Source organism: Phaethon aethereus (assembly GCF_964289735.1).
Source record: "Phaethon aethereus genome assembly, chromosome: 19".
Classification (NCBI taxonomy): Eukaryota; Metazoa; Chordata; class Aves; order Phaethontiformes; family Phaethontidae; genus Phaethon; species Phaethon aethereus.
Window position 1 is genome coordinate 6,580,438 of NC_138595.1, and position 12,289 is coordinate 6,592,726.

Here is a 12,289-nt window from a genome sequence, read left to right on the forward strand (position 1 = left end):
CACTTCCCCCTCCTCCCAAAGCCCTACTTACAAAGGCAGACTTTTATATACACTGTTTAATGAATTCATACTTCATACAAGTTTCTCACCGCACTGTACACTCACATGTCACTTCTGAGATCAGAGCCTTTTCAAACAAGTCTTTCTTCGCTTTTGCAGCAAGACATATCCTAATCCAATCCTAGAGCTCCACCACATCTCCAGATAAAACATATTATTTGACTTTTGTAAGAACACACAAGATTAAAAAACAAGAATATGAGAAAATTTAAGTAGTATCTTTGAAATTTGTTGCCAACAAAACTTCAGAGCCAAATAAACAGGATCAAACAGCCAAACTCCTATCACGCCTGTGCTAAAGAATGCAAATCTTATTTATCCAGAGCTATTTGAAAACAGGTAAAGCTCCATCATGTTTATCACAGAAAGGCTATTGGCAGAGCAGGTAACAACAGAAATAAATTAAAACCAATTATACATCGTGACTAAAACAATCCATTAGTGAAACTGTTCATGTCTCCTGAAGACAAGAAATAATGGACACAATCAAAAAGGTCACCTTTCAAAGACTTTTTGCTTATAAGCGGTTAACATTACTATGACTCATGAGGGAATAGAATTTTTACAGTTGGGACAAACAGACCTCAAAAGCATTATTTCAGCAAAGATGGTATCATTCAGAGTATTTGCAGTTTTTAAAATGTGTACAGAAGAATGAGGGATAATTTGCAAGTAAGTCATTAAAAAATGTGTTATCTGAAAAATTTCATGCTTGTTTTTCATCTGCAAAGCTCCCTACTGGAAAAATGACTCAGAACATCAAAAAAGAATTAGCAGCAGGGTGCAAAAAAACAAGAGCTACATAAACGACATATTTAATCTGAAGGCGCTTGTGTAGTGTTACAGGGTTTTAGAAATTATGAACACCAATTAACACTAACAAATAATAATCTTTAGACATGTTAACATTATATAATTATGATTTAAGCAAAGCATCTGTTTTATTTGTACAGAGATTGATTCCAAAAACACAGAGAAATGACCAACTATTCAGTAACTGTCATCTGAAAATTGGTACCTAGCCAGTTATTTGATAAACCTAAACATCATATTGATAATGAAGATGGAAGTTATTTTATTTTGGCAAAATATTGCAAGATGCCAAAGAGATAACTGACTGTAATTGAAGACATTTGGACAAATATGTTGATACTAGTGTGGGTACACTGGATACTAGTATGGGTAGATATGCTCCTCCTGCAATAGAGAGCAATAACATTTTTCTCTTTTCTCTCCCATCTAGTAAATATCCAGCTGCTAATATTATTTATGAAATACCAAGCATGCATGAGTGCAAGACATGAGCAGTTACCTCTGCTTCCTCAGGAGGTCCATGTTAGCAGCTCTTCCTGCTGTTTGTACAGAATACAGACGAGCACTCCAAGGACGTGATCCGAGACCAGCTCAGGGGACCCTTTTGGTGTTTTGATCCCAGCTCTTCTCCCTGCGTGCAATTTCTGACCTTCCTACTTGTAACAAACGGAGTGACCAGAAGGTTACTACTCTTGGCATCCCCTTGAAGCTAACACTCACAAAATGCCTCTGAAGTTCCATGTTGCAATTGGAAACTGGATTACTCAGCCCTCAACACTAGCAGTAAGTAAGCAGTGTCTGAGTACTGCATGCAGTATGAGTTGGAGCTAGTACCCACTTGCACTGACTTTTTCTAACACTGATACCAAATATTGACTGTTAGAATCAGAGTCTTTGTGTACATGGGGTATCTCCCTAGCACGTACACAAATTAGAACCTGAATACCCACAATTCCATCAGGAATAAGCTTTAAGGAAGGCAAATGCTGCAAGCATGAACATGCATCAGTATCAGTGCTGACTGCAGTATTTTGCATGGGCACAGACATGGTAAGCCTGAATTTAGTTCATGGTCCATTACACCTAACAAATAAAACAAACTTTTTCCAACTCAGATGAATGCATCTTTACACTTTCTACAGCATGCATGTTTACACTCACACTCATTAAATAAAAAGGATAACTCTCCCATTCACCTACACAGAAGGTGAAGAATATTTTCAGCTCAGTTGGCCCAAAAAAGTAAGTCTTTGTATTTTCTCTGGACTGCCTGGATTTTAGCAACACTGTTTGGAACATGAAAACTGCTCGTTCAAGACAAGAATACGTACAAAAGATGACTGACAGCTGAAAGCCAGTTTCTCACATAAAAGCAAGATTCCACTAATCAGTTAATCGCTCGTTATGCAGACTCTTACAGGACCTGCCTAGTGAGAAATCCCAAAATGGTAATTACTGCTGTTAGGCTGAGCAGTGCCTCCCCACTTCTAGGCTACATCCAGCAGTAGCTGAGCCTCAGCCAGAGCCAAGATCAGCATTTCCAGCTGAGGGCAAAATGATGTGGAGTGGGCTTTGGGACATATAAAGCTCAGGCTGCGGGAGAAAAATGTGTGCAGTTATGGGAGAAGAAAATGGGTCTGAGGTCTGCGTTTGAAGGAAGAGTGTATATTGTAGGAGGTGAGGATGTAGGATTACAATAGTGTGATCCTTCACAATCAAAAAAAAGTTCTCCTAGGAGGAAAAATAAAAAAATAAATAAATGACTGTCTTGTGTTCAAGATCACAACATGTATCTGGGTAGACAAGAAGGGCCAGCACGCTGCTACAGTGCATAATAAATTCACAGATTCTAAAAAAATAATAAAACCAGTTACATACTGTTGTGCAAATTAAGACAAAATGTACCATAGTTCATTAGCATTAAGCCAAATATTTGCAGCATTTATATTTCAACCAAAACCTTGTATTATGTGCCTTCGTATTGCCCATTTTTTAGCTACTGAACTCCTAGACTGTATGCAAATATATATGCATGCACATTTTGTTTTTCTAGTAAGAGATCTATAGGCATGGGTAAGAAAAGAACAGTATTAGCGCCAAGATGCAGCACGCAGAGCTAAAAAAAAAATCCCTAAAACATCTGTGATTGTGCAGAGGCAAATTTATCCTCAGGAATGTATGTTTTTTCATTGCTAGGAAAACCATAAAGTAACAGCGGCATACATAACCATGTATTTTATTACTAGCTGAAAATACTTAAAAGTCAAATCCTATGGCCTTGAGTCAACCACGGCAACTCATGTAAAATGTTGCCTGAATAAAGATCACGGGATCTGGCTTACGGATGAGCAGTCCCGAGCTGTGATCTGCAAAAATCACAGTTCCAGTCTGCACGTGGTCTGTACAAAGATACTGGGCTGTATGCTCCACAGGGGTTACCACTGTACTTCAGTGTCAGTACATTTATCCAGTATGAAATCTGAGGGCTGATAATGGTATCTGAATGCAAAAAGTTGAGCAACACTGTTACAGATCAAAGGGTTAATTTCCAATCAATTCAGAGGGAAACATTGTCTTTTTAAAGACTGTTAAATGATGCTATTGTTAAATTAGCACCATCCTGACTTTGGTGTTGAATAATCACTTTAAAAGCTCTGGAGGAGACAAAAATTACAAAGTAAATCATTCAGCCTTTAATATTGTAGGAGGTTTATAGTTGTTTTAGTTTTTGGCAGTAATGAGGGGAAAATACTTCTTAAAGTACTTCAGGTACTACTGATTTTCAGCTCAACACTTCCTTGAATGCGTTGATTTAAAGACAAAAAGGGCAATGTTTATGTCCAATTTTTTAAAATTATAATAATATACAGTGATTAGAAATTTGATTATGCCAAAATTAGATCTAAGATAGGCTATCATTAACAGGAAGAAGTACAAGTAGAGCCAATTTTCATTTAACTGTAATTACAGAGCACAAGCTTAATAAAAGTCCTTTTCATGCAATGCCATTCGCACTACCTTACAAAATATGAAGCCATTCCAGGGACTAAAACTGGAAAATTAGCTGCTAGTGACATACTGCATTTCCAAGTACACCAGCGCTTACTGTGCTGTTGTGTTAGCCAATGCTTGAGGCCTCAAGAAGGTAATAATAAAATTCACTATGATGTCAGATCAGCGTTTTTCATCTAAAAAAAATATATAATCTCAGTTCTATAGTTTTAATTTTACCAAAATAAGTGATGACAAAGAAAAAACTGTGCTTTACCATACTTTACTAACTATATCAGTGAAATATATGTCTAGATGTCTTTGAATTTGCTCCATTTAGCAAGGCAGCTATATGAAATTTGAAAGGTTTCAGTTGTTTGTACACATTAGTATTTATTTTTTAAATTTGCCTTTTAGGAAAAAAAAAAAAGTTTCTGCCTGTAACATTAATGAGGAAAGCCCATCCCAAAATGGATGGCTATCAGTGGAAAAGATATGCTGGTCTGTTAACCCGGTATTTTTAGTAGCAAATATCAACAATAACAAAAAGAAAAGACTCGAGGTGATTTTACAGGAACCGTACCATTTGCTGGCACAATGCTATCAGCTCTCTAACTGGAGCCAGAACACAGGACACACAGGTAGCCTGAGGAGCAATGCATTCTGCATGGTTGGTACTGCAGGTTTGTGGAAGGAGGACAGGAAAAATGAGAATTCACTTGATTAAAAGCTCCATTCTTTAAATGAATGTGCTCCAATTTTTGGTGCTTCTCTGGACGGTGTCTGGTCTTTCTTCACTACCTTGACGTTCCCGCATACACTAGCACAACCCAGTGCTTGTGTGCCGCAATAACATGCTGAGCAGGGAAAGTCAGCTCATCCCACTACCTCCCTCCATCAGGTTTTTAGATATGGCTGCAAATCCTTCTTATATTCAAAGCCCTTAAGTCACTGTATTAGAAAATAAGTTGCTGAGCCTAATTAACAGCACACACTGCTTAACTGTTTCCTCCTTGATTAGAGGCAGTCTCATAACAAGGAATTTAAACGGCAGAGGAATCAGTCTAAGATGACGGGGTGTTAAAAGGCACCACTCGTGCCTTTTAACCAGATTCTCTGTTCCTCTTGCAACAAGAAAACTGAAAATGCTACTGTGCCCTCAGTGGGGACAGACACCAACTACATTTTATGTTAAATCAAATTAGCTACCTTCAGAAAACCGTTACCAGCAGAGATAACATATGACCAGCTAAGAGATTAAGGGAGAGAGCACATCTTTGAATGCCTTACCCAGAAAGGAAGTAGCAAAGACTCTCTGGAGTTCATTACTCTTCATGGGAGGAAAGGTCATTACAGCAAGATCGTGTAAGCAAGGTCCTGGCGAGCAAACGTTGTAGGTTCTTTCCTCTCAAAGGGGAAGAAAGTTCTCTACCAGATAACTGGAACAAAATCTCCAGTGAAGTCTTTTATACAAATACCACTTCCATCCCACCGAATGGAAATTATTAAAGCCTTTAGTTTTTCATTTATTTTACAACACAGCAGTGTTGAAATGATCTTGGTTATGAACCAAAGGGTAGTTCAGAATTTCCTTGGAGGCATTACCATTTTAAGCAGTTTAACATAAAGTGCATGATATAGTAATTGCACACCATATGCTTTCTGTATTTTGGTGTGAAGAGGCTACCAGATGGGCTGTGATGCTTCTAGCTTGAAGTGTCTGAATGGAAAAGATTAGAAGAAAAAGCGCCAGGATCCCACTAAACAATTCTGTTTCTTATTTGGTAAAGTACGTGGCAAATGCAGAGCTGGAGAGTTCTTTACCAGATGACAAAGATATTAACAAAGTAAAAATTTTAGAGGATGCTCACAAAACTAAGGTATTACAGCCCAATCTGAGTTCTGATAAGCCATAAATGTGGTAAATTTGTAACGTAAACTAGTGGTTGGCTCTTCACTCTCATCCTTCTGCCATTATGCAGAAGGAAATGACTTGGGAATAATTCTCTTGCTTATCTTACAGACTGATGCAGAGAAAAAGGACAGAGTATGATACCTAAAACCAAAGGCACCTCCTAGTACCCATAAAAAGCAAACCAGGCAAAAAGCTAATTTAAAGCTTGTAACTATTTCAACCTTTGCAGCCCTGCTATATTCAAGCTCACAGAGCAAGAAGGTGTAGGAACGTGAGTATTTGGGTAGATCTTCTACAAAACAGCCAGGCACTATGGAAGACAGAGGTTTTGTAGCTAGAATTTTCTGCATTATGACCCAATGTCGTTTAGTACTTCGCTCTTGAAGATCCCATATGTGGAAGAAGATGCAATTAAGGTATTCAAGATAACAGAGCTCCCTGCCTTTTTGTAAGAGTTAACCCTGAGGTCCTGGTCAAATTCTACCAGAAAGAAGTTTAGAAATGAGCTTTAAAACAACAACAACAACACCCCTTTGACTTTTAATGGGACTCTTATACCTAACTCATTCAGTTACTTCTGCAAAATCCTCTTCTGCCTTTTTAACTCCTGCTGGCTTTTTGCTGTGATACAGCATTCTTCTGGTGCTTTCCTAAACTGTTGCCCTGTACAGACTGAACCACCTCATTTCACTTCAAACAGAATGACTGTTTCACACTACCAGAAATAAAGGATGCTCACTACTTACTCAAGAAATAGCTTGCTGCCAATTTTAAGATACTCTCTTTCATTTCCATACTATCAGCTCTCTACAGTAAATAGAGTATTTTCTCCATGCTTCAGTACCTCAATGTCATAAAATAATTAAGATACCTTGCCCACTACATAAATTAGTACCCTGCTATATAAAATGAGCTATGGCAGGACTAAACACTGACATACTGACCTTGGCAACTTTAGTACTACAAAAGAAAGCACTAAAAGCAAAGTTACAATACCCATGACAAAGCTTCCAAGGACTAGCACCCCTGTGTCTGCAATAACAGCAATACTGTGATCAGAGCTGCTGATACACTGGATGTGAGTAGAATTGTTTGTAGAGAGGGGGCACTGAAAGTCAACAAAATAGCTGACAACCTGCTTTCTACTCAAGTTACGATGCTTTGGACAGGGTAAAATCTTGCCTTGTAGCACTGCACCCTCCAGATATTCTCACTTTGCATTTCTTTTTGTGACACAACCAAATTATTAGTAAGAGCCTCCTTCCCACAGCATTAACTCATCAATTAATGAGTTAAGTCCTTCCAGCAGGGAAGAAAAATGCAGTCAGTGTCTATACAGCATAAACGACTCCTTCGTGGTGAAGAGGGAGTAATTTAGAAGCAACTAAATCTTTTGGTTTTCCTGCTTTAAAAATCAGATGACTGATTAGCGATGTCCAAGCAAGTAATGAACTGATTCAATTTCTTTGAAAATTGATTATTTACAACAGACTTTCACACATTCACACTCTGGAGAGAAGTTCAAGACGATCATGCGTTTCAAGCACTGTAACAGGCATTCGCAAAGAGGAAAAAATGCCCTTTCAGTCTTCTTGCAACCGTGAAGGAAATCTTTTATTTTCTATGCAGGACTTCCGAAGTAAGAAGAATGAACTGTATGTTTAGCTTTACTAGAAACTGTAGTGAGGGAACCAAGATTGCTTGACACAGTACTCAGGTAATTGAAATGTACATCTCCGAAATCCTAGGGGACATAAATATCAGTGGACAAACAGCACAAAAAAGAAGATGAACATCTTAAGTTTGCTAAATGCCAATTAGAGTATAACCCTGAGACATTAGTAGCTGGGGTTCACAGATCCACATAAAACTTAACTTCAAAAGAATGGTCTTTCCCATACATCTATATTAGGATTTTATTTACTTATTACCTCCTGGCAATACAGTCCGGTCACCTTTTTCGCCTCTTGGCAATGAAAGCATTTTTGCTTAAGGAAGTTCATAAAAATAAGACTGATAGTAAACAGAGGTTGGGTTGGCGTGGTTTTTTGCAGTTCTCTTACTGTGTTCAAAACCCATTTACAACTCACAATATCTGCCTCAGAAAACATTCTACAAGCTCTACTTTGTGCTTGGACTATGTGAAACCATGCTAAAAAACAACATACTGACAAGAATCTGTTTGAGAAATACCTTGGTAAACACAGGTCCACTTAAGGAAATACTCACCCATGTAGGCGTTAACGAGTGAAGGACAAGATGTTTGGATGAATATTTAAATAATGGCAGAAAATACTTAAAATACGTTAATCAAAACCAGACAGATTATCATACTGTGCACACAGGGATCAGTTTTTCAACATTGCCATAAGTTCATACTTTTATTCAAAGTAAGTTTACTTACTTAGTTAGTTTATGACCTTTCATCGCTATGAGGAAATCTCTCACAGTCTCAGGACTCTGGTATCTACAGGGTGTTTTTGAAATGTACTTCAGTGTCTGCAATGGATAGAAAGAAAGTATACATTATTTCACAGTTACTATTTGCTTTACCAGTTGCGTATGAAACAAGCCAATTTTGGAAAGTCTCCTCAGTACTACTCAGAAAAATTGGAAAAGTCAATTCAGGTTTTGGGGTTTGGCTTTGTACTTCCCACACCCCCCCGACCCCAACAGTGGGAAGTGCTCTCATAGGTGAGACAGATCATTCACATCTTGCTGTCTTCAGTAAGACTAAACTGACTGGTATTTGCTGAGGGAGTAAAAAACAAGCAGTATGTAACTACAACTTTATGTAACGGAAATTACATTAGTACATATCCAGAAAGCCCCAGTGAATTAATTCTGTGAAGCTATGACCCAGCCACCTCATTACACACCCAGGTGAGAATTACAGCTTTGACGATTCCCTCTGCGGCTTCGGACAGCCATTTATCTGATCTGTTCAAAGCCCAAAGTCGCATGTTGAAGACTACAGGAAAGGAGCGAGTTTTAGCTCTGTCTACTAAAAAAAAGCCCACCTACTGTTTGTGAAAGACATTTGCTTTCTTGGTTGGAAATAATCTTAGGTAACGCTAAGACTACAATCAAGACCTACAGCTGTGCTGAACAGTATCTCAGATTTACTTTTCCTTTTAAAACCAAAAAATATTTACAGATTCAAAGCTAGTTTAATAAGGTACCAAGATACGGTAGTTTTTTGTGGTGCCTAATTTTTGTTGGTTTGGGTTTTGTTTTGTAAAAGCAGTAACACTTCAGAAAAGTTGAATACTATTCATCCTTAAAACCATGTTACCTTCTGCCAAGTTTTCATGTGCTCAGTGCCAGGGATACTCTCACTGTCAACCCGTAAATAACTCATTAAGCTCTCCAATCTATGGTTGTTTTCGTCCTTTATATGCATATTTGGCAAGGCTTTCTTAAAGTTCATAGAGGCAGGTTAGGTGGGTTGTCATGAAAATGTGCAAGAATACTGTAGTATTAGAAATGTTTATCTGACTTGAGGCAATTTATCTTCGCTCCATTTTTTATATGTAACACCTACCAATCTCAACTAACTTTTGCTGATGCTACATCTGCTAGCTTTATTTAAAACAACACGACACCTAGCAGACAGATAATGCATAATGTAATTTGACCAGAGTAAAAAAAAATTGTTGATTAAAAAGCCACACAAATTCCAATCCACAGCTGTCTTTTGACTGGAAGTAGCTTAGAATCTTCCTGAATGTTGCTTGGAGTAGACCCCAAAATGAAGAGTTGGAAATAATATCAATGGAAAAGTCAAGGAAATCATTGCGTTGTCTGCATTGTGTGCATCAGCAACTGAAGGATTTAAGAGTATTGTCAATGCTTGTTTTGAATTAAGGAAGAAAATCTTCATCTGTTGATACTGCATAGCCATACATAAAGCTTAAATGTATCAGTACAGCTGACTCACTATGCACTAACTGGATTGCAAATACAGAGACACACGTATGGTAGGATACCACATGCACATAACAACAACAACCACCACCACAAAATGTGAGATGATACTTTGAGTTTCTTTTTCAGGAAAATCTTTAAACTGAGTATTTATATTTGAAAAGTCACAAGCCAAAAAAACTGAATCAGTATTCACAGAGCAGAAAACAACAGATACTGGGAAAAAATGAGCTACAAGATCAGTATGGCAAATAAGAAAATATGCAAATGTATTTCCAGTGTATTTCCATTTAAATCTGTTATCATTTAAAAATGCTAGGCAAAGGAAAACAGACTTCAACAACACAGGATAATTCATCCTACTTAACAGATGGAGTGTTGATGAAATATGAATCACTTGTATTCTAAGGACCAGTTTCACTGGACTACTGAGAAATACATTTAAAAGCACAATAAGGTAAGTCCTGCCTGACCTTTTCAGATAAAATGAAGTTGTTATTCACCAATGATTACTGAAATTAAATCATCACATTGTCATGTAATAAAATTATTTAATTGGAGAATTTCTTTTCCAGTTTAGTCTTATTTTGGCAATTTCAAATCAATTAAAACACCCGACATACAGCAAAACACAGCTCAGTTTAGCAAGCTTCATGTACTTATTTCAGTACCAATAGATACAAGCCTGCACAGAGTTCATGAAGACATACTCAGCATGAACAAAGGCAATCCTGTAAGATCAAATTCTGGTTTTCTTTCAGTCAAATATAGAGAAAATATACCTAGAGCTTAAAGCAGCTTCACTCCATGCACAAAACCAAGCATCCTATACTGCTACATGTTAAATACCAGTAACAAGGCAATTAAACCTTTAAGGTGCATTCTGACAAAACCTACTTACAGGATCTTTCTCAGCTGTTTCAAAGAGGTACAGGAAGAGACTGGTAGTCTCCATGAAGATTTAAATTTGATTTTTTGTAAGCCCCTATTTTGTTGAATATGAGGTTTGGGAATTACAACTCTATACCTTTTCAAACAAAGCCAGAACTAAAACAAAAACAAAGCCTAGGCCAAATCTTATTCACATGAGTAGTTTCACTGCTCAACGGGATTACTCATGCAAGAAAGGCAAACTGCTTTCAACTTGCTGCCAAGCGTGGTGCTACTCATGCAATTCTGTGACACAGACACAACAAGTCATACTGCAAGTGTGTTATGAAGTTGCTAATTTGAGATATTTCAAATGTTAATATTTGCATTATACAATTTTAAGTTCTTCCTAGCGATAGATTCAACATTTATTACCAATCTGGCATACAACCGATATTGCTATCTGTACATGCGACTGTTATTCTTTTGACAAAAAGAAATAATCTATTTTAGATGGAAATTATTAGTTCTGTTAATAAAAAAATACCGTATGTGATTTGCGCCTCAGCTTTGAAATGATGATTACATATCATTAATTCATCAGATGATAGCAGGTTCTGCCCTGGGTCTTAAAAGGATAGATTATTTAGAATTAAAAAAAACCACAAAACCAAACAGTTAAAAAACAGGTGGTGTGTTTTATTCTTTTTGTGATAGATTTTAACAGGAGCAGCTGGACATCTCTGCCCTGACAGCACAGTTAGTCTACAACCTGAATAAACCAACCACAGAAAAGTGGCACATAAAATACTTTACTGTGTTTTTTTTAACAGGGGAAATTTGATACAATATTATTAATATAAAGAGCTAAAGATGTGAATTACTCCAGCTTGGGCTAATTTGCAGAGGAATTTCACAGCGCTACTTACTTCATACATGATTGTGTTCAGATTCTGCTGACCAGAGCTCTGCTTGTTTTTTCCACTCTCTTTGCGCTGCTGCTTAAGATCAGTAAGTAACTGGAACACCTGGGGGAAAAAAATGAAAGTGTTTTAGAGCTTTTGAGAGTACTTTACCTAAAAAATATTACTGCAGGAAAACATAAATGAACAACGCAAAATCCTACCAACCAACAACAAAAAAATCGTGGTTTCTTTGGTGAACTCACCAGCAATAGAAATGAAAAATGTGTTGGTAACAGAATGATGAATAAGTATGTAAATTGTTTTTTAAAAATTGTGACTATTTTAAACAGATTTTCAGTACTTGTTAAATATTAACAAAGAGCCCCAAAGGAGAAGCTGCCAGGATGAATCTATCCTGCTTGTTTATCTTATCTCATATCCTGAAGAGATTTGGGTCATACCCTGCTGTACTGGCACAAAGCTTCCATTTAAATAGGAGTGATGCTTGAAGCAAAATGTCACACAAGTTTATGGCCCTACTGGATTTGTTATGACAGATGTACCTATAATATTAAAATGGATATATATTCTGTCTTACAGAGATGCAATTTTACTTCACCTACAAAAAAAAGTAAATTACAACCGTCAAACTACCAGGAACCAACTAAATAAAGGTTTGACCTATAGATGCTCCTGAGATTAGTGATCCTATTGTAAATTCCAGTGGAGTTATTCATAATAGTAAATGTTACAGTGACCAGCAAGGTGCTGTGGTATGTTAAACTACATAGATTAAGTTAGCTCCCTA

At 37.2% G+C, this 12,289-nt stretch overlaps 1 protein-coding gene across 1 annotated transcript in view; it reads right to left on the bottom strand.

Annotated features, from left to right (window-relative positions):
- The window catches only part of CRCP (CGRP receptor component), a gene marked incomplete at its 3' end in the record, with an annotated part of 61,315 nt that overhangs the window by 45,150 nt on the left and 3,876 nt on the right, over nt 1-12,289 (bottom strand). The window contains exons 2-3 of the mRNA XM_082008621.1: nt 11,506-11,604; nt 8,184-8,278 (exon numbers count right to left, since the gene is read on the bottom strand). Of these exons, the coding sequence (XP_081864747.1) occupies nt 8,184-8,278; nt 11,506-11,604 (194 nt within the window). The remainder of the gene's footprint in view (nt 1-8,183; nt 8,279-11,505; nt 11,605-12,289) is intronic.